The 22,400-nt window shown below is 31.2% G+C and overlaps 2 protein-coding genes across 4 annotated transcripts; both read right to left on the bottom strand.

Annotated features, from left to right (window-relative positions):
• Positions 1-79: 79 nt before the first annotated feature.
• On the bottom strand, positions 80-7,415 carry LOC101219176 (nucleolar protein 14). 2 transcript variants are annotated; one of them, XM_011659106.2, is made up of 14 exons: positions 7,027-7,415; positions 6,803-6,937; positions 6,558-6,717; positions 6,381-6,436; positions 5,906-5,965; positions 5,585-5,797; positions 5,150-5,278; positions 3,713-4,408; positions 2,864-3,056; positions 2,579-2,772; positions 2,139-2,240; positions 1,908-2,050; positions 954-1,232; positions 80-855 (listed from the first exon to the last, which is right to left on the bottom strand). In XM_011659106.2, the coding sequence occupies exons 1-14, from the start codon at positions 7,246-7,248 to the stop codon at positions 591-593; spliced, it is 2,847 nt and encodes a 948-aa protein (XP_011657408.1). In that variant the 5' UTR covers positions 7,249-7,415; the 3' UTR covers positions 80-590. The 2 variants fall into 2 exon arrangements, with proteins under 2 accessions (XP_011657408.1, XP_011657409.1); XM_011659107.2 differs by having other exon boundaries at positions 1,908-2,047; positions 7,027-7,412.
• A 4,162-nt stretch (positions 7,416-11,577) lies between these two features.
• LOC101219414 (truncated transcription factor CAULIFLOWER A) lies at positions 11,578-17,651 on the bottom strand. Of its 2 annotated transcripts, XM_004144115.3 has the most exons (7): positions 17,275-17,647; positions 13,641-13,790; positions 13,150-13,249; positions 13,025-13,066; positions 12,749-12,790; positions 12,228-12,352; positions 11,578-11,911 (listed from the first exon to the last, which is right to left on the bottom strand). In XM_004144115.3, the coding sequence occupies exons 1-7, from the start codon at positions 17,457-17,459 to the stop codon at positions 11,884-11,886; spliced, it is 672 nt and encodes a 223-aa protein (XP_004144163.1). In that variant the 5' UTR covers positions 17,460-17,647; the 3' UTR covers positions 11,578-11,883. The 2 variants fall into 2 exon arrangements, with proteins under 2 accessions (XP_004144163.1, XP_031742602.1); XM_031886742.1 differs by lacking the exon at positions 12,749-12,790 and having other exon boundaries at positions 17,275-17,651.
• Between the last annotated feature and the right edge of the window lie 4,749 nt (positions 17,652-22,400).

The following is a 22,400-nucleotide window of genomic DNA, read 5'->3' as shown; positions in this document are numbered from 1 at the left end:
CAAAGTCATTGGAAATGCATTCAATTGGTATATATTTTTTTTTCATTTTGCTGAAAACAATATGATAAAAGAGGATATCCAAGCCACAAATTTTGATTAAAATAGCAAAAAAAAATTGGACATTATAAAAAACTTCCGAGTGAGATGATTGTTATTAATTATATCTTCGTACTTTCAATTTTAGAAATCAGTTTTTGATTGAACTGACTTCCTCAAAATTGAAAGCTTGAAAGTATAATTGCACTCTACATAAAATAATATATATTCTTTTTCATTTATCATCTTCATTTGCCTCATCTCGTCCTATCTTATGAGAGACAATCAATAAGTGTACATAAAGAAAACGACCCAAGACACGGAAAGGCATTGCTACTTGTGAACCAAATCAGTGAAGCATATGAGGAACAAATATAATAGAGAATTATGAATATTAGCTCCTACCAAAATTTCTTTACTGGTTCACTAGACGAGAGCGCATACGATCGAATCGAGTTGTGGCTGGCTTTCTTTTCCATGACGTTCACCAAAACTAGTTGCTCCATCTTGGAGACCATGAGACACAAATCAATTTGACATTGGGTTCAAAAGTTTCATTTCCTTCTCTTTCTTCCGTTCCCCAACTGCCCAGATTTGAAAGCGTGTTCTTGTGCTTCAAGGAAAGTTCTTGCTTTCTTGTACTTTTCTGCTCTTTCTTCATCCTGCTTAGCCTTATCTCTCGCCTTCACTTCTGACAAGAAATGGTTATCCTTGCGTAGTTCACGGGCTGCTCCTTTAGTTTCGCGTTTTAAGAGTTTCTGCATCTTTCTTCTTTCAGCTCGTTCCCTATCTGGATCGTAATCTCTGCCCCTAACAAAGCTGTGGAAGTAGTAGTAACAAGTTGCAACAATTTGGTGTCAGGAAAGAATAAGGGAGCATAAATAAAACTTAAAAAGAGAATAGAAAAGAGAAAGTACTTCTCCTCAAATTTTGGATTGAGTAATTTGATGGGGGCGGTCTTTTGCTTCCTCATTCTAAGAGGTTGTCGCCCCATATAATGCTCCTCTGTTTTGGCTTCGATCGCTTCAGCTACTTTTCTGAATTTATTTTGTAAGACATCGGGCATGTTCTCTTGCTGTGCCAATTCATGTAAAATAGTTGATATTGGCAAGAAGATTTCGGGGAAGGATTTCAATTGACCATATATATTCACAAATCCATCAAGAGTTTCGGTGACTGTTGACAGCAACCCGGCCCTGAAAATTTTAAAAACCAAACTTTTATGCTACGGTTGGAAGACTGAATTTGACATCATCCCACAGATTCAATTCTCATTGTAAACATGTCTTCACTCTAATTCAGATATGCAGGTCCCAAACCAAAGTAACAATCACTCTTTTCCATATGAATTCATCTTTCTTGCTTAAAATGTACAAATTTTCGCATGAATTTTTTTTTTTTTTTCTGTCTATTTAATATGCTTAACAAGTGTCTAAGAAATATTGTACTCATATTAACATTGTACACTCAGGGTCCAACACCTATATCTATTGTGCTACCAAATGTGAGAATGACAAACTGAAAACATTTGTGCTTCTTAACAAAAAGCAATTCTATAAGTTCATCATCCATCATTCCATTGCCAAATGATGGATGGTGAAGCACCAAATGGACGTTTGTGTTCCTTTCTTCTCTTTATTAGAAAAAACTTCTGCAATATACTCGTGTTCCTTATTAATACAATTTGGTGAGATCTAGGCAACTCAAGAAAGGTTCATTTTTCTGCATTCATCAACCAAGAGTGTGTTCAATTGAATCTCTTTGGTCCTTCAATAACAAAGAATTAGACCACCTGTTTATCTGCTAGCTCATCTCCACAAAAGAAAGAAAAAAAAAACAAAGAGAGGGGTAAAGAAGAGGAGAAAAGGTACCTGAAATTGTCGGAGCTAAAAACCAAAGAATCTTCATTCAAGTTCATAATGAAGAAGAAGTCCAGGGGGGTAATTTCGTTTGTAGGATTCTGTATATGCAGCAACTTTCCAAGTGCTTGCGAATCCACTAGATGACATATCTGCTGAGAATGGAGAATTTTAAGAAGATGACATATCTATCGAGCAAAAAGAACTACTACTTAAAATAATGGTCTGAACTTTACAGTATACCTGAGGATTTTGAGAGGATGATGAGCTACTAACAGCTGCGGCCAACAAAGTCCTGAGAAAGTTTATTGCTTCAGGACAGAACTTTGAAGATTGTCTGGCGACCTACATTTCAAAAGGAGTCTCCCTTATGAAAAAGACAAATGGTGATTCTTGAAAAGAAATAGGTACAGAGAACAATGCAAGAAATCCACTCAATAAATACAAAATAGACTAGAAGTTATAATAGGTAACTAAAAGAGCTACATCGATGTTATAATGCACTCCAGGGGAACTACTTTGCCTTAAAATGGAAGCAACTTAGATCATTCATATGAAAATAAAAGAGGGGAAAAAACAAGAAACAAAATTATAGTCCAATTAGGATTTTAACATTCAAGATGAATGATAGTAAACATTTATGCACAAAATAAAATAAAATGATCATAATTAACTCAACATACAGAGAGCAGCAGAGAACATAAGAAAGCCCCTATTGCAATATCCCGACACGTCAAAATGGGGCAACGCATCAAATATTCGCACATCAACAATATTGTTGGCGTAATGACCACATGATTGTAGTCAGAGCAAGGAAAGATCATTGTCCACAGCCTCAAGAGGATCAGAGTTTTGGAAGAAGGCCACAAGCTATTCTCTGCAAGAACAATTGGAATTCAGTTCTGTACATGGGTGGTCGATGAATATACCAACAGGACCATGCAAATAATTGGTTTCATAATAGTAACCTGGACTCTTATTCTGAACACAAAAGTGTTGATGAGTGTGGGATATCCTCATCCTAGCACATGTTGCAGCATAAAAAGGAATCTCCATACTCATTTCCATCAATGGCTTGAAAAGCAAATTGAGTAGCTCCACATTCAATGGCTTCTTATTTGCTGAGACAGCAAAATATTGCAAAAGTATACCGTAGAATCTCTGAATGGACATTAAAATCAACAGTTAGAAAGCAACCCAATAACACAGAAAATGTACTTCTATATTCCAAACAAAAAGGAGGGGATATTTGTTTCAGTGTGTGAGTGAAGGGAATATCACAAGCATCCAACGATGTGCAGGCTTTTCACAAGCATAAGTATTTTCCATAATAAAGCTGACCACTAAACTTATGAAGATTCAAACATACAAATGAAGCTTGATGCATTTATTAAGTGAACCAGTAAAAGCTATACAAATTAAGATGCATTCAAGACCACTAAAACGAGAACTGATTCAGTGTAATTAAACTACTTCCCTGTAAACACCTAGGTACTAGAGAACCTCCATTTGCACCAGATATAAAGATCCTTCCTTTATAGTGACTCCCTTAGCCTATATTAATAGTTTAAATCAATACACCACACATATTCCCAAGTAGTTTAAAATCAATACGTTGTTTTAATACGCCCAAAGCTTACAATGTGTGTTTGACTTCTTATAAACCAGTTCCCATCAGACATTATCCAATGGAACTTGATGAATTATGCGAACATATAAATAATAATTGGCCAATATAAATATCAACATAGCTTGAATTAAAAAACAAAAAGACATCGATGTATTATGTGAACATATAAAAATAAATAAAAAGATACCTGCATTTTTTCCAGATTTTTATCTGTTAACTGGATAGCATTACTTGCACGAATTCGACCAATGATTAAGATTATATCGCTATTTGAACAATTGGCCAATAACGACAAAAATTGGTCAAAACTCTCTGGTGCATCAATTATGTAAGGAAGTTCAGGTTTACTTTGATGCTTTGTATCCTTTTTTGATTTCTTCGCATCTTCAGAGATTCCATCGTCTTTACTGCTTTTAGCAATGGATCTCTTGTGTGCCTTTTTAGGGCCTTCATGATCCACTTTCCCTTTAGGATGAACTTCATCTTGCTGTTTTCCCCCTTCACTTGCTTCATCATCATCCTCTGATTCAGTGTCAAGGATGTCATCATCGCTCTGTTCCCAATCCTTCAAAGATTGTTTTACTCCATGATTGCTATCATCTTCCTCGGATTCATCATCAGAATCCCCATCCTCATCATCTTGACTATCATCAGAATCTTCTGCGGAATCATCACCTTCACTTTCAGTGCCATCAGCATCCTTTCTTCTAAGAATATCATCGACCCAGCCCTTCTTATGATTGCGCTCATCATCAAGTGTAAATGAATCACCAAGATCATCCCCAGAGATATAGTTCTGTTTCCCTACAAATGCAGTTTCAGCATCATCATCTTCTTCATCACTAGAATTATCTGGTGCAAGCATTCTTTTCTGTCTTTCCTCCTGAAAAGTAAAATGCCATTAAAATTTGAAGTTTGAACAAATAATGTAGGTCTTTTGGCCAGTGCCAAGAAGAAAAGGAAAGGGTAAGTTAGAAATGTCAGACTCTCAAACATCACGTGCTCAATGTCTCAGGTGATAGATATCTCACCAACAAGATAGAATGAATGCCTATGCTTACCAATGACTAAACGTGTGCGGTGTCTACATCAACAATCCTTAAAAGAAGCTAAAATGTTTATACATGCAATCATGAATATTTGGATAAAATATAATTTGCCAATCAATATAAATAGAAATCATTAAATGAACTTGTTGTACCTAAGTAAACTGAACAACAACAAATTAAGTGGATTAAAATTTGAATCCAAATTCTTAATCCGATAAGGTTCCAAATAGGTAATTTCTTTTTTCTAAAACAAAAAACATAACTTTTTATTAATGTAATGAAAAGAAACTAATTCATTGTTAAAGTGAAGATTGCCAATTGGTAACTCCTTGTTGAAGTCGGTAGAATCTAGAGTGGAGTTATTTAACATTGGTTTGCGATGTACGTAGGTCAAACAATGAGCTAGTTTTAATGTTGGTAAGCAACATGCCTGATATTAACACACTACAAGACACAAAAAAAAAACTTTGATTTCCTTCACTTAAACATGAATTCAGCTAGAACTGAAGCTGGCAAAAGAAAGTTCATATTACAGAATCGAGGACATCATCACATAGTTAAAAGAATTAAAATACCTCTAAGACCTCAAGACGCTCTCTCTCCTCCTGGGCAATTTCTTCAGGTGTCTTTGTCCTGTCGGAGGGGCGTGCACGAATTTCCATTGCCATCTCTTTGACAAGTCTGTCAAAAGCATCAGGTTTTTCCTGCATCATGAAGAAATAAGACCTCATTTTCTTAGACCTAAATATTAGAAATAGTACAGAATTACATTAACTTTTTAAAAAAATTAAGAAAAGGAGAGAGAAAGTAACATTGAAATGAAAAGAAGTTGATAGGTAAATAATAAAGGAGAAGAATTAAACATAACCAAAGGAGGAAAATGAATGCACTCTAAAAAATCCTGAAGCTCGATAAGAAAAGTCAATAACAGGGTGGAAGATGAATGAAAAATCAGAACTACAGAATCAACTTGGTGGGAGTTTAGATAAGTGATGGTGTTTATGTAATACCTGATTAAAAGTTTCAGTCTTTCCAGCAGCAGGCAAATTATCCTTCTTCAAATGCTCGTTTGAAACACTTTTCTGAACAAGAGCCTTCAAGGCATTTGAGTTACCAGAACCAGTGAGAGATAACAATGCCTCAGACTGGACCAACGTCTCAAACTTTTTGTCCAATTCTTCAACTAGTTGTTCATTTTCTTCCTTATCCTTTGCTTTTTGTGCCTGAGAAGAAAGGTTGAGACATTAAAAAAAAAAAACTCACCTTGAAAATGAAAATTGTAAAAATTTGCACGCATTGAATCTGAAAGACTGGACAAAAAAATTCTTCACCTTAAAAAATTTGCTCTTTGCAATAACCTCTTCCATAACTTCCTTCTTGCTTTTGCGTTTCTGTAAATTTAAACCACTGATTTCAGAGATACAGAATGCCTTGAAATTAATATACACAGATATGCGTATATGAGCTAAAAAACATAATTGCAATAAGGTTATTCATCCAAGAACATTCATATTTACAAAGCTATAGCATAGACTAAAGTATAAAATTATTCGTGTCATATCAAGTTGAATGGGCAAACTGTGTTACAACAGTAAAGTTAAAGGTTTCATATTTTTTGTCCCTGTAAAGAGATAACTTTAGAATTACAACAGGGGAGACTTGTAAAATTTCAGCTACAACTTTCTGAAAGGCCAATTCCCACATTCATGTTTATTGCAAGCATGATATATAGAACAACAATTTGGCTCATATATGAAATGATACAATAAAATAAAAAGGAAAAGAATAGACAGCGAGGAGTCTTACAGCGTCCTCTCCTTCTAAAAGACGACCTTTTTGTTGTGTGTCGCGATAAGCCCCCTCTGCAAAGTACAATGAGTGGTACTAAAGTGAGTTCAATGAACCAAAAGTAGTAGATTGTAAAGGACTAGTGTTTGTTAACAGTAATAGAATTCCATACATTAACAAAAGTTTAATACGTACTGTTGGTTTCAGCAGCAGCTGCCTCGTCTTCGTCGTCATCCGGTATTATTTCGTCCTCAAAATCGTCGTTTGCAGGTAACGCACCAAGATTTTGGGTTCCAAAATAATCGTCTTCTTCTCCATCAGATAAGTTAAATTTGCTGCTCTTACTCAGTTTTCGCTAAAGAAAAAAAAAAACAATCAGAACAGCTAAAAGCAAACAAAGCTAGAATCACCAAATGCTCAAACCAAGCCAATATATTCACCTTCAGTTCTCGCTGCGAACGTAAAATAGCCTTATCAAACTCCCCAAGCTCTTCATCCCATTCCCCAATTCGCTTATCAGAAAATTCCGTAGACTTCCGACTTCGTTCGTACTCCTTCAATAGCGTCTTTTTCCTCTACCTCACCCGAACAAAAAAAAAACAATCAAACAAAAGTGAAACGAAGCTCAATAAATCAATTCGCATGAATTACCAAGGGAGACTACCTTTTCAATGGCGAGGGAACGAGCAAGGCCAATACGACGCTCTTCACCCTTACGTTTCTTCCCAAGGACATCAAATTTCCTGTGAGACCAAATGCTTTCGAATGGATTCGCCTTCGGAGCGCTGACCTTCATTGTCAAAGCTTTCGGACCGGAACTCTTCTTCTTCTTCTTCTTGCCCTTTTTATCATTGTTGCTTGAGCTACGGACGGATAGCTTAGCCATTGATTCACTAAGAGAACGATTGGATGGGAGATGCTTCTAGGGTTTATGCAGTGCAGGGTTTAAGGTTGAGGAAGAAGAAGCACTCAGCTTAAAGCTTTCGGCGGTTCGGAGTTTAGATGGTAGCCGGCGAAATCAAAAGCTTCAAGCTCGATATCTCGCTTAACCTTCGTATTGGGCTTTCACGATTCCAACGGCCCGCTTTCATTTGGTGATTCCGCTGCATTTAAGTTTGGCCCAACAAGGCTCAAGCTGAAGGATGGCTCACAAGCAAAAACTTAGCCCAGCCCATTCTATTTGGTTTTTACCTTTGGGATTTAAGCATATGGTTAGACCTTATAGTAAATTTATAAATATGGTACTAGAAATTGATTCAGACATTCGACACACTTCTGTATCCATCATATCAGCCGACACCTATTGATAATAAATTTGTACCAGCTTTTATCATAAATAAACGTTGATAGACATCTACTAGCGTTTACATGAATTGCATATAATGTAGAAAATTTTACTACATTTTGACTCGTTTTTCGATATTTAAAAAGACAAATACTTATTACCATAGATTATAATATATGTACATGAGAAATGAAAACTAGATGAAACATTCTTTCAAAAAGCTACTCATATATCGTTAATCAAATGAAACATTAATACTATCGTTAATCAAATGAAACAATAAAAAAGTAATGGTTTACACAAACTCATATATGATTTGGAAAGTTATTTGTGTGTATAGAAAGGGTGTTAGTACTCCATAGTACTCGTAAAACAATTACCAAATTTTATCTATTATTATTTAATAAAAAACGAGTAGAAATAAAACATCAACTCTTAATTATGGGTGGGATCAGAAGTATTTTTATTGATTTGAAATTGAAAACTAAAATGCTTTTAAATTTAAATTAGAAATGTTTAATATATTTATGAATATATGATAATAAACGCAAAAACTACTTCTTTTTTTATGCAATGAGAGAAATTTCATGAAAAAATTACTAATTCACATTTCATGTATTTATTGGATGGAAGAGGAGTTGAAGAAAATGACCAATATTGATTAGAAAAAAAACGGTTGTGATCACTAGAAAATAGTTTCATGATGACCGGAGAAAAATCATGAGAAAACTGAAGGAACAAACCAATTGGTCATTTACCTACAAATCATTCCATGCTGAAAAAGCACTTGTATCATTTGAAAACAAATATCAAGCTACCATCATGTGTAAAAACAGGGGCTGGAACCCTGTTGATAAATTTTATATTAAGTTTGAGGAATGGAACACCATGAAACATGGCTCCCCAAAGCTAGTCCCAAGTTACGGTGGTTGGGTTAACTTTAGAGGCATTCTGATGCATGCATGGGATATGGAAACGTTCACACAAATTGGGGAGGCTTGTGGTAGTTTCATTGAGATAACCAGAGAAATAAAGAAACAAGTAGAAATCAGACAAGCGATGCTCAAAGTCAAAGAAAACTTTACTGGTTTTATTCCGGCATTTATCAACGTATTTGACAAAAAAGGAAATTCTTTTCTTGTCCAATCCATTGTCCAGGCTGAAGGAAAATGACTTACTGATAGAAACCCAAGGATCCAATCCATGGTTCTTTCACAAGAGATGCAGCTGAAAATTTCAATGAATTGTGAGCAATATCATTTTGTTAACAATGTAGCTATTTCGGCCTCAAGAGCCTCGCTGGAAAAAGGAAAGACCGCAGATGATGAACAGGAAAGCCACTGCAACGTCTCTCTACAAAAAAAAAATGAAAGCATGATGGATAAATTAAATTATGACGGAGACAGTGATAGCAGCGGGAAAAGACATGAAGAAGAGACTGACAGAAAGACAAATCCATTATTTGAAAATAGGAAAGGGAAAAAACTATATAGGGGTAAAGTTCAAATCATGTGGGCTCAATTAATGCAAAACGAAATGTTACCTTTAACTCCCCAAAAGCAAAATATTTTTTTTCGACCCAAAAGGAGCACCCACGAGGCCCATCAGACTTAGAAGCCCATAAGAATGCCCAAAGAAAGTCCAGATGAAGAATACAGACAGAATGAAATGGAAAAAAGAAAACAAATATACATAGTGAGAAGCCCAGTTAAACAAGCCCACTTAGCGAAGGCAAAGAATGAAAGAAACACTAAGCTCAAAATTCAACCGAAGGAAGACAAGGAGGAAATGGCAGATCTCAAGCTGGTTGTGGATCTCGGTCCACTTTCGCCTTTATCAGACGAATTTCTCTCAAGTTCAGATCTCTTCACCCCCTCTTTATCACCCACATCGCCAACCCAACCATATATTGTGAAAGGCAACATTGCTCCGATGATGATAAGTGACCAAGAAGAAAAAGAAAAATCAGATAAGGAAGAAGAAGAAACAACCTTCAAGCAAAAATTGGAGGCATTTACAGAAACGGATCCCTAATATGATGTTAAATCCTAACTGGTGTGTGATGTGTCGCAACAATGAAGAAGACAAGGATCATCTCTTTCTAACTTGCCCCTTTGCCACAAACATATGGGAGAGATGCTGCTGATTAACTGGAACTCCCCTCATCAAAATATCTCCAATTTTTGTAAGCGTATAAAATAAAATTTGAGACATTAAATCTTAATTCATCCCAAAGGATTAAGATGCCACCGGAATTACCCACAACATCAATAGCATGCCAATTGACACTAATTGAGCTCCAAAAAAATTTAACAAATTTTTTAGAAACAAACAAATTACAATTTGGTCTCAGTTAAGATTACAAAGTCAGGAAAGTAACGAGAAAAGACTTTTTATTCTCTCTTTTAGAGGGAGAGCTTAACCTTCTAGTATTTCTAATATACAATTTTCATGGAAAATTAGATTGCACATTTTCTAATTGGCCCATTTCCACATCATCAATAAAATTCATAACAGAGTTCACATTTTCTTTATTCGTAGTCTCCGCTAATTTCAAGTTGTTTCTTTTGAGTCATGCCTCCAATTTTTGCTTGAAGGTTAGTTTCTTCTTCTTCGTTATCTGATTTTTCTTTTTCTTCTTGGTCACTTATCATTTATTCAACTCACTAACCATCATTCTTTGGAGTATATGGCTGGAAAGGAATGATAGAACTTTCAATAGAAAAAACGAATTCCTCTCGGAATTTTGGAAAGACAACAAAGCTCTAATCGGCTTATGGACGACAAGATCAAGAAGATTCTCTAATTACTATGCAGCACTATTGCTTTAAATATCAATGTTTTTGGTTAACTCTATTTTCTCTTTTGAGCATTGGGCTTATCTCTAGCATTTTTTGTTCTCCCTTGCTTCTTGTACTCTCCTTCTTATATTAATGAAGCATGATGATAAAGGTGTTAAGTAGGTGTTCTAAAGGTGTTAAGTAGATGTTCACCTAGTGGAGATATCCGAGTGTACCTACTGACTCATCCGTATCTTTTTTTTAAAAAAAAAGGTATTTATTGGATTTTAGCAAACACTATTCCACTTTAAAACCAATTATTAATTTAATTCAATTCTGAAGTTATGAAAAGACTTTGAAATACCTTATTTTATTTGTTTGTCTAATAAGTTCTAAGCTTTTAAACATGAAATTATACTTAGGATACTTTTCCATGCAAATATATGTACATAACAATAGTAATTTTATTATTATTATTATGCCCATTGACTAAATTTATTCTTAAAGAATAAAGCACAAATCACTCTAACTAATCCATGCACGAACTTTGTATAACATGTATTATTAATATATGAAACAAATCTCATGCAACAAAACTATACAGAGAGTTTAAATTCAGCAAAAAAACAACTAAACCTTACTATAATTTAAACTTACTTTAAACATTCAAGTGAAACATATAAAAAATTAGTGTATCTTCTATGCATATCAAGTAGGGATAAATAGAAATCACAATAATTGAATCATAGAAAAATTTAAAGCTTGCAGCTGCTGAATCTTCTAAAAGTGAGATTTGATTTTCTCCTGAGTTAAAATAACTACCAGAGAATTGAAGAGGTAGAGATTTCCACATTTAACACTCATTGTTTATCCTTAAAAATAATAAATCAAATATATCTTTTTCTTTATTGCTTACACATTTGACACTATTGTGATTAATTAATCAACAAACCTCAGCACAATATGAAAACATGCTGGGTTAAATGATGAAAACCATGGTTCAAATTATAATTAATATCCAAATCCAAAGCTTTACAAAACCCTAATAAATAACCCTACATAGTATATCTCCATAAATTTATCAAACTATAACAACAAATGACTGAACCCTAAAAAGCACTAGCTTTTAGAGAAATAATAAGCAGTTTTCTTAGCTATAGGGAACAAAACAACTCCATTTCAGTAGTATATTAGCAATCTGATTACACTCAAGTTTTTAGTAGAAATCCTCCAAACACAGCAAAGTTCAAATGTTTTCTTTGTCAATTTAACAAAAGCCCAGAAACCCCCCTTCATATATAATTAAGTTGTCAAAGCATTACACTTATAGGGTATTAACTAGTTCCATTTTCCCATTATTAAGTAACTACATCCTCCCACCTCCTCTTCTTCTTCTTCTTCTTCTGCCACACACATTTCCTGTACTTATCCGATCGTTGCCGACGTGTAACAAGTTTCATTGGTGACCATCAAAACTTGCAAGCCTAACATTGATTCAAACAATGCAAAGAAAATGTGATACATGTAATGTTAGTATAGAGCGTCTAGAGTTTATTTTTAGTTAAATTATGCATTTGGACCGGTCCCTGTAGTCCATAATCAGGATTTCTCAGGTATAGTCATGTGAGTTAGGTGTATGATAAGAACTAAATTATAAACTTTGTTTTAGTCATAGGAAATCTGTAATTTAATTACGGTATGAAACACTAATTGTTGAAAGGCTTCTCTGAATTTTTTTTCTTTCACAATTTAACAAAATAGAAACAATAAACAAATAATATTGTGGATGAATTATATTACCCAATGTTTAGAGAGGGATGAGGAGGTGGTGGGAATAAGAAAGACAAAGCATTGTAACCCTGCTGTTGCTGGTGCTCCCATTCTGCTTGTTGTGCCAATGCTACACTCTTCTCTTTCTCCTTTATCTATATATATATATATATTTCACTTAATAATAATTATGTTTAATCTTTTTCACTTTTTAGTGGGTTAGATCAAAAATTAACATACAACATCCTATGTTAACTCAAAACAAATAACATGATGCATTACTCTAAACACAGTTTCCTGTTTCGACAACTTTAACATAATACTTCCTACTCGATTTTAGGATGACTATATTTTTATTTGAAATATATATGTGTTTTAAGATTTTGGTATATTTGTTACTACCACCACTTTGTCTGGGTTCACACCCAAGGAATTGCAGTGACCAATGTGCCCTCGGACTCATCGGGGCACGACTCTTGTCCCTATGGCCGGTACAAAAATCGTTTTAAGAATTGAAAATGTGATTAAATTAAAATGTAAGCAAAACTCACCTGCTTAGCCAGTTGGACATTGTTCTCCTCTATATTTCTTACCTGACATTTACGTAAGATTAAAATATATATATATTTAGATGCAAATTAAACAAAAGATAGTTGCAAATATAGCAATTATACATTTAAAAAAATGTAAATATAATAAAATTTGTGAATATAAAGGGTTATATACTTAGTTATTATTCATAACAATTGCAGTTAGTAAATAAACAACGGAAAAGAACTTAAGTTCTATTTAAGATTTAAAAAATGGGAAAAGTGAAGAGTATTTGCCTTTTTTTGGAGGTCAGTGATGGACTCAAACATAAGTTGGTTCTGAAAAATAATCCAATAGAAACTTATAATTAATCAATAATAAATCACAAATATTTATAAAACGTTAGGAGAAAGAACCCTACTTTTCTGGTTCGAACATGTTTAAGTGCAGTGTCAATTTGTTGTTCCAAGTTTTGCAGTTCTTTGACACTCAACGAATCCAAATCTTCTCCCATATAATGACTGCAATTACAAAACAAACAAATATACCTGAGGTTATTAACTTTTTGTCAGACGACACGTTAATATCATACATCAATGCTATGATCAACTTGTGACACATATGAACAGGCAGTAAGAACGTAAAATAATAGTGAATCAACAAATAGAGATTTACGTTGTTTACTATTAACTATGTCTACAAGGTAAAGGGAGAAAAAAAATAATAATAACGCGCCCTAGGTCAACTGTGTATCGAACTTTCATATGAGATTGTTTGAATCCTCAAGTAACAAATTCAAAACAAAAAGATTTAAGACAATCATGCATCGTTATTTTCAGTTTAATAATATTATCAAAAGACTATCTATCGATATCAATGACATTTAAAACGTTAGTTTAATCATAGACATACCTGTTGTTTCGTTGTAGAAGTTCGACTTTGGACTTGAGTCTGTAGTATTCAAGAGTCCAATTTTCATAAGAAAATTCAGATTCAGAAGCTGCATTTTGTTGCCTTCCCACAAAAGAATATCTCTCATACCGTTCAAGTATTTTCTCCATGCTGTACCATAATTAAAGTTCATAGTAATGTATAATTAATTAAGCTTCTTGATATAATTATTGAATACACAAATGATAACACTGGTAATTATGTTGAAATAACGGATACTAACTAAACCTAAAAGTGGATATTTTAACTTTACTGTGACGTTCATTATCTCTGTATAGTTCCAATTTTATCGGATATCTCCAAAGGGGCTTGTGACGTTCATTATCTATGTCACTCATTAAATAACAGAGACTGATCAAATTTTCCTAGAAAAAATAATTGTTTCCAAATGCAAAACTAGAACTCCTTTTAGTATAGGGCCTAATATATATGATAGGATATTTGCACATAAAGTTGTTCACAAATAATTTATCTACTACACATATATAATTAGACCTATTTCATATTTTTTCCAAATTTCAAGATTTCTATGGGTAGTTTGCAAACTATTCCATCATGATTTCATTTGGTAACAAATTTTTTTTTAGTTCTTATTTTTTTGAAAATCAAGCTTATAAAAAACACTTAATCCACCTCTAAATATCACTTTTAAATAATGTTTTCTAAAAAATAAAAACTAACCAATAGTTACTATTTGTTTTTTTTAAAAGAAAATTATAATTTGGTCAAAAGTTGAAATCTTTTACTTTAAAAAAAATTGGGTCAAAAGTAGGAGGAAGTAGGCTTAGTTTTTTTTTCTTTTTAATTAAAAAAAAAAACAAATAGTTGTGTATCAAACATGACATAAACAATAACTCAAACAGAATCCAACCCATATATTAAGAAAATAATTAGACAGTACAATATGACAATATCATGAGGACAGAAGAAAAAGAAGTTCAAATACATATTTTTACTATTCATGAAACCACATAATTGACATAAAAAACACAATGACTTTGGAACTAAAAGTATGTTAAGTCACCAAATGTACTCAGAACAAAAATGATAGGATTTAATTTTCACAACATAATAATATTAATAATAATAATAAGACAAATGGTAAAAGCCATTGAGGGTTACAATCATATTTTGAGCTTTGAAAACCAAACGTACCCTCAAATTTATACATAATGGTAGAGATTATCACAACTGATATAAGTTAGAGAGTTTAACTTTTATTAACTAATAGTACAATTTAAGTTTGAGGATTGAATTTTAACACTAAGGTGTAATTACAAGAACTAACTATGGACAAAATAACAAAGTTCATTAAGCTTTAATTATATAACATCTTTAGAACAGTATCAACACAATTAATTATCTCTCTCATTATCAATTCCATCTCTGAGTATCTCTCACAAAAGAAGCAACCATTAATATAGTACATCAACCAAACCACTGTTTGAAATTTCAAAGTGATTTAAATTGAATTGACAGCCAAATATTATATATATATATACACAGATAGATAGATATATAATATGAAATAATTAAAAGGAATTTATTTTAGAATAATAATATTAAAAACAAAATCAACTTTGAAAGTTAGGGCCTAGATTTGAAGCATATAAACACCAAAGTGTTACTGTTTTCTATCAAGTCTTATCCTAGACAAGAATAACAACTTTCCCATCAAATCCATTATCTTTTTCACCCTTTTCCTTTTTTTCTGGAAAATAAAAAATATATATATTCAACTTCTGTGTATTACTATGAATTATGAATACTCATTCGTTCATTTTAGGGCTAGGGTTCAACTTTTTTTTTCTATCTGTCCGATTGTCTATCATGTTGAACACTGCTGCTGTTCATAATAAACCCTAGATTTTTGGTCAAAAGAAGAGAAAGCGATTTTGAATAATAAGCTTTATATACATATAAGGTAATAAATGCAATTAATATGTGATATAAATAAGGCCCACCAATATTAGATATAAAATAAATAAATTTAAAATAAACTAATTCAGGTATGTAGATTGAGATCATAAGCAATCAATAATATGTGATAAATAAATGCATATAAACTTATAAAGTAATAGCTTTTAATAGCCATATATGAAAACATTGAAACCAAGAAAAAACTTTACAAAATATATATACACACACCTAGAACTAGGGAATTTAAACCTTTAACTTATAGAAAAGATAAATATCTTAATCAGTTAAATTACTTTAAAGGAAGAAGAAGAAGAAGAGTAATAGTGTATATATACGATGACCACATAAAAAAATACTTTGGAAATGGAAGAAAAGCTTACAAGTTTTGTTTAGTAACATTTTAATTTCTAATAACATTATAGTTTACTTTGTTATCTTTTTTAGTGGCATCACTTCTTCTTATCTTTGTTTATTACAATTAAACCAAAATTTTAAAACCAAAGAATTTTTATTTTTTAATATAAAACTTGTTTTTGTCCTTTGAATTTCTCTAAGAATTCAAATACGACTTAGAAGATTAAAATCTATTATTATCAATAAAAATCCATATAAAATGTCAAATGATTATCCAAAATCAATAATATAAAAAGTATTAGTCATATGTAGTTTTTGGCTTATACGTATGAAAGCCACATTATGAATATAAACATCTTTTCTTCAAATATATATTAAGTTCGATGTTTTCTTTCAATACACATAAGAAAAACAAGAAGAAAAAAATCATTTCGAAAATCCTAGATTCCTTATTTTTAAAAATATTACCTCTCAAATATCATAGAAAAATATTGAAAACTTATAAAACCCAACAAAAAAATTATAATATTTTATTTAAAAGGGAAATAATTTACAAATGAAATAATATTTTCTTACAAATTATATATATAAATAACTACTATAGGTTCCTGTGTTCTGTATTTTAAATAATTTACAACTCCATTACTTTTAATCTAATTCATATATATTTTGATATTTACAACCTAGGTTCAGAAGAATTTAATTTAGTACCTTCCAAAACATAAATAATTTTCACTACAAGTCATTCAAAAACAGTTTCAAAAATCAAATAATAAAAGTCAATATTTTACAAGGTACAATAATTTAATTTATTTCTTCTTCACATCATCATTTAATCAATGAGGCTCTTCATACCATATATAATCCATTTACCAATCAATAATTACTCTCTTCATTTCTGTCCATAACCTACTGTATATCTCCATTTGTTAAATTAGATCCTCATTTCCATGGCCAAAAAAGGACTAGGTTTTTTTCAACCTAAAAAGAAGTAGATCAAAATAAACCCTAAAAAACAAAAACGATACATAGAGAAATCGAATCAAATCATCACTGAACTCAAAAGTTAAGTAAGGTACGATTATTGTTTCAGATATGTGTATATATTTTTGAAACCCTAAGATGAAAAAGGAAAAGAGAAGTGGGTGTTAAGTGGTAGTGAGAAGTCAGAAAAATCAGAAACATAGCTAGATTTGGAGCCATGTGAATTTATTTATTAAAAAAACTAAAAAGAAAAACAGAAACACATTCATATAACCAAAGGATTGAAATGAAAAGAAGAAATTAAGAAGGAAAAGAGAAAAGAGGAAATAGAGATGACCTGGAATCAGAGGAGTATTCAAAGAGTTTTCCTTTGTGGGAGAAAACAATCAAAGCAACTTCAGCATCACAAAGAACAGAGATTTCATGAGCCTTCTTCAGTAATCCAGCTTTCCTTTTTGAGAAAGTTACTTGCCTGTTTATTTTGTTCTCAATCCTTTTCAATTGAACCCTACCTCTTCCCATTCTTTTTTATTAATAGTTTTTTCTTTTTCTTTTCTTTTTTTTTTAAATAAGAATAAACCCTAAAACTACAACAGCCTGTGGTATTCAAAAGGAAAAGAAAATTGATTTTGTAAAGAGAATCACCAAGAACAGAAAGAGATTTCAAAAGGAGAGAGTTGGGAAGGCTTGAATTAGGTCTTTGGGGAGATGGGGGTGTAGTTGTTATATAGGAAAGGGAATGAATGGATTAAAAATAAAAAATAAAAGTGGTTTTTGTGTGGAAAAGTGGTTTTTGTGAAATAAAGTGGGTATTGATGAAGTGCTGTCGAGATATGATAGGGTGAAAGAACTGGCTGAATCGTTATGCAGATGTGGGGGTCACTCTTCTATGTTCTACCCAACCTTCCACAGTTTTTTCTTAATATTTCTTTTACTAATTTAGACTTTAATATATTCATAGTGTCAATTCAAATATGTTCACGTTTATATAATAAAATATATTTTTTTCGTTTTTAAATTTTTTAAAATAAGATACAAAGGAATCAAAATGTACTTTTATTTTTATGTAAAAGTTTAGTTTAATTTCTACTCGGTTCTATATAAGTCTTCTATAATGTTGCTTGTCTACTAGTTCTAAATTTTTCTACTATTGATGCGTTTGATATTTAATGCTAATTTTAGATTAATTGATGTTTATTAATTACCTAATTTAACTACTTTAAACTAAGTAATACACACTAAATAACTTACTATGTGTATTTAGTGAAAAACGAAGGTAACTAAAATCATAAATCTTGAAACATAAAAAACGAAGACAATTTAAAAATTAAACTAAAAACTAATAATTTAGTAATATATTTATTTATTTTGAAGTAGAGAGTAAAGTTTATGGTTTGCGTTGACGGTGCCTGTTTATGTATAAGAAGACCTTGACCACAAGACTCCTAAATAATAATGGACACATATTTATTTGTTTGGATGGTGATGTACCATAATCAAATTATATGTATATCTATATAGATAGAGATTGATATCAATTTCAATTTCATTTGTTTGATTGTGGTAACAATTCATATTTACTCCCTACTATTGCACGTACACTTGTTTTTAATTTAATCCTCTAAAACAAAGGTGTTCTAAGAAGCTAGTCTAAGAGTAAAGTGACTTTGTGTTATTGCACTTTTGCTTGTATTTTTTTTTACGTAAGTGACCGTTCATCTCCTGGTAGTTCATAAAAAATTCTTACGTACTGACCAGAACTGTAAATGATAAAAATTGCTTGGTTAAACATAACTACAAAAACATAAAACAGAATAGTATACGGCTAAGTAGCGGATCCTACTCTTTTAAAGAAGTTGAGCAGATATGCTCTCCTTGTGTAAACAATATGATAACCCTGTCGTATCCATGATAAAACAGCCTCTCGATCTTCAATTGATTTTTTACCGAAATCAATTAGGAATCACAATCGTTCACACATACACTCTATTCCTCGAGAAACAAAAAATATTTTAGAGATAATTTGAAATGGGGGAATTTGTGTTTTGTATATATCTTTTTGGTGAACAGTGAGACTATATATATATAGAGAGAGAGAGAGATGGGAAGAGGTAACAAAGGACAAAATCCAAACAGTCATAATTTTTAATGATGGAAATTATATCAAATAAAAATGTTGATACTAATTAATTTTTGAATTCCAAAACGATTTTCAATGAAAAGTCAAAAATCAAAATAAAATTTTAGCAAGTATATATATATTTACCTCAAATCAGGAGTACGTGAAAGAAATTTTTTTACTATCACTTTGTGAAAATTGACACAATGTATGTTAAAGTATTAATTGATATAATATAATTAAAGTTATTGTAAACTTTGAGTGCATTTTTATTATTTATTTTAAAGTAAAAACATATTATGATTACTATTCTTTTAATACAAAGCTATACTGTTTTTACAGAATTAGAAATCAATAAAAATTAAAGAATCACAAATAAACCAACAATGAAATATTGGAGATAAATTTTGGAAATGTAATTTATAATAAGGTATTTGATTTGATCATTTTTTTTTTTTACCATTAACATTTCAATATGATTTAGTTATCCAGCCCTAGACCAGAGACTTTTCTTCCTTTTTGAGTGTAAATGTTGTCACCCAAATATAAAATCCAAAGTTAAATATACATTAAACTTTTATATGATTAGTAAAGTGAGATGCACATGTTAATGTAGCATATATAGAATTCCTTTTTGTAAACCACGCCAACTTTTAACTTTGTCTTAGGGTAAGAATCTACTTTTGTTTTAGTGCAATAAATTTGAGACCACGATATTAAATAAAACGAGTATATATGCTAACTATATCACTAGATTATTATATGCTCGTTTTATCTTTATTATATAAATTTCATTAGTTGTCATATTTTTGTGCATAATAATTTACCTTGTTACATGAAGTTCTTTAGACATGGTCTTGAATTGTAATTTAGTTCACAAAACTTGTAATTTAACACGAGATTCTTGACTATAGAGAATAATGTATATGTTTAATTTTGTGGGTGGAGGATTATACTATTCATTGGGGGATTTGGAGATTTATTTGATTCCATAATTTTTGTTAAGGGCAATTCTTGCAGTAAAGAATATTTTTGGAGTTCATTATTAAGTGTATGATAAAACGTTTTAAGCATCCACGTGATATTCTTGTTGTGTGTACCCCCGATCTCGATCTCCCACTTGTGATTTGTTCAAAAAATAGTGATAATACTGTAAGTAATGTAATCCAGACGGATGAACTACAAAAAAAAAAAACATTAATTTAAATTTTATTTGTTCAAAATTCTATGGAAATTAATAAATGGATAGAAGATTAAGAGGGTAATAAATTATTTATGACCTAAGATTATATCTAATAGGATCATATACGTTGTCTTGAAAGATTAGTCGAGTTATGTTATGGGTAAGTTAACTAAAAAAACACTTTCAATTACATGACTAAACCCAAAACTATAAATTCTAAACTAGCATTTAAAATTAAATTTATCTATTCCACCCCAATATTTTAGTACAAATTATACACACTTACCATGATTTCATATTAATTAAATTCATATCTTCAAATTTGATTGTATTTTGTATACATTTTAACGCCTTAAATAAACTTTCCTACACCCTCTCTCCCCTAATTAAGGTCCTAAATTATATGGTAATTGATTGCAACAACAACTTTATTATTATAATTAATTACACGAATTGAAATTACTGCAAATTTATAAATGAACTAATTATCATTAAATTTCAGTGTCTAATTAGTGTTAAAATTAAACTAACGGTAACTTTTAATGGCTCACTTCGTTCACTGTGGACATTTAATTTTCTCAAAAGTTTTCTTAAGTTCACTGTCTTAGCTTCGTTCTTTTCATTATGTTCAGTACTACTGCTTTGTGCGAAGAGATTGGAATACTTCGACTCAGCACAGTTTTAATTTGTTGGAATGCAGTTTGTTTCATCCTCTTTTTTTTCCTTTGTGTTCATTAAATTCTTGTAGCCATGGTTGTGTATCTTTTTGCTCTTAGCCACACTATGGTTATTTGGCTTTGTGTCAAAGAACTGCCATATTAAACAGAGAATTGAATATATATATATACTTATCTAATTTAATTAGTATAGGTAAGCTTTAATTTTGCCTTTATTAAACTTATTCAAGAGTAAGATTTGCAAAAACAATATATAAAAATACAATTTTAAGAAAAGACAAAATGAAAATTAATGGGATAATTTAATTTTAAAATGGCATAAGCATTTACATGGTGAACACTACTGTTATGGGTTGCTTTTGTATGTTTATATAAATCATTTATTACAATGAATGAAAGTAAGCTTTAAATATATAACTTATTAAAGTGCATTGATTTTGTTTGAACATTTTTGTGTACCCTATACATACACACACACAAATATATATTATAATGTAAGCAATCCCCAAAAATGTCACCCTCCCCCAACTACACATATCATTTCTTTTCAATAATGGCCCAAAATATATCTCATCTAATTTCCTAATTTATTCCTTTTTTTCCCAATTCAAATTTTTTCTTCTTTAAACCAATCATATGTGTAGAGAGAATATTTAATGAAGCACATTTTAATTAATTCTGAAAAATACCTTTCTTATTTGATTTTTTCTTCCCATTTCAACAATCATGTCGATCCAGTCACACTTAGTTATTAATATTTAAAATTGGATCTATGTTTGAAATTACATAGTTTCTGAAACAACGTTGAAAGATAGGTTGAAAATTAATGTACAAAAAAAATATCCTTTTGACCAAAGACTTGAATTCAATGCAATATTCAATTATATACATTGTGGTTTCCTTCATTTGGGTAAAAAAAAAAAAGGATTTAGACTTATTCAAGTTACTATATAGTGTAATGAAATTTGTATGTGACCATTTTTTGAAAACACGATCTTCTTCCGATTATCTATTAAGGTTTGTAGTTGTATTATTATAAGTTGTTAAATTAGACTACATTTTCTTCTACCAAATTGTTGACAATGTTACACAAAATGTTAAATTAAAGTGTCAATGTGTAACATTTACTATAGACGTACATATATATAATGTGGCCAAAACCAAAAAAAACCAAACCGATCAATTATGTATGTACTGTGTAAAGTTTTATATATATTACCATGGAAAAAGTGATAGCAGGGAAAAAGGGGTGTGTATTGATTTAGAACAAAACTACAAAAGGTATTTTAAAAAAATACTCTAAAATAATTACAAACGTAACAAAGAAAGGCAATATAGAGTAGTAAAGACAAAAGAGAAATTCTTACTGCATTATAAGCTCATAAACCTAAGTCTATATTTACTAGGACACTATATATATATATATTGTAATGCCTTAAACAAAGGGTGGAACCAATTTTTGTACACCTTATTAAATAATGCCT

This window comes from Cucumis sativus, chromosome 6 (genome assembly GCF_000004075.3).
Source record: "Cucumis sativus cultivar 9930 chromosome 6, Cucumber_9930_V3, whole genome shotgun sequence".
NCBI classification, from domain to species: Eukaryota; Viridiplantae; Streptophyta; class Magnoliopsida; order Cucurbitales; family Cucurbitaceae; genus Cucumis; species Cucumis sativus.
This window is presented reverse-complemented; position numbering and strand designations above follow the sequence as displayed.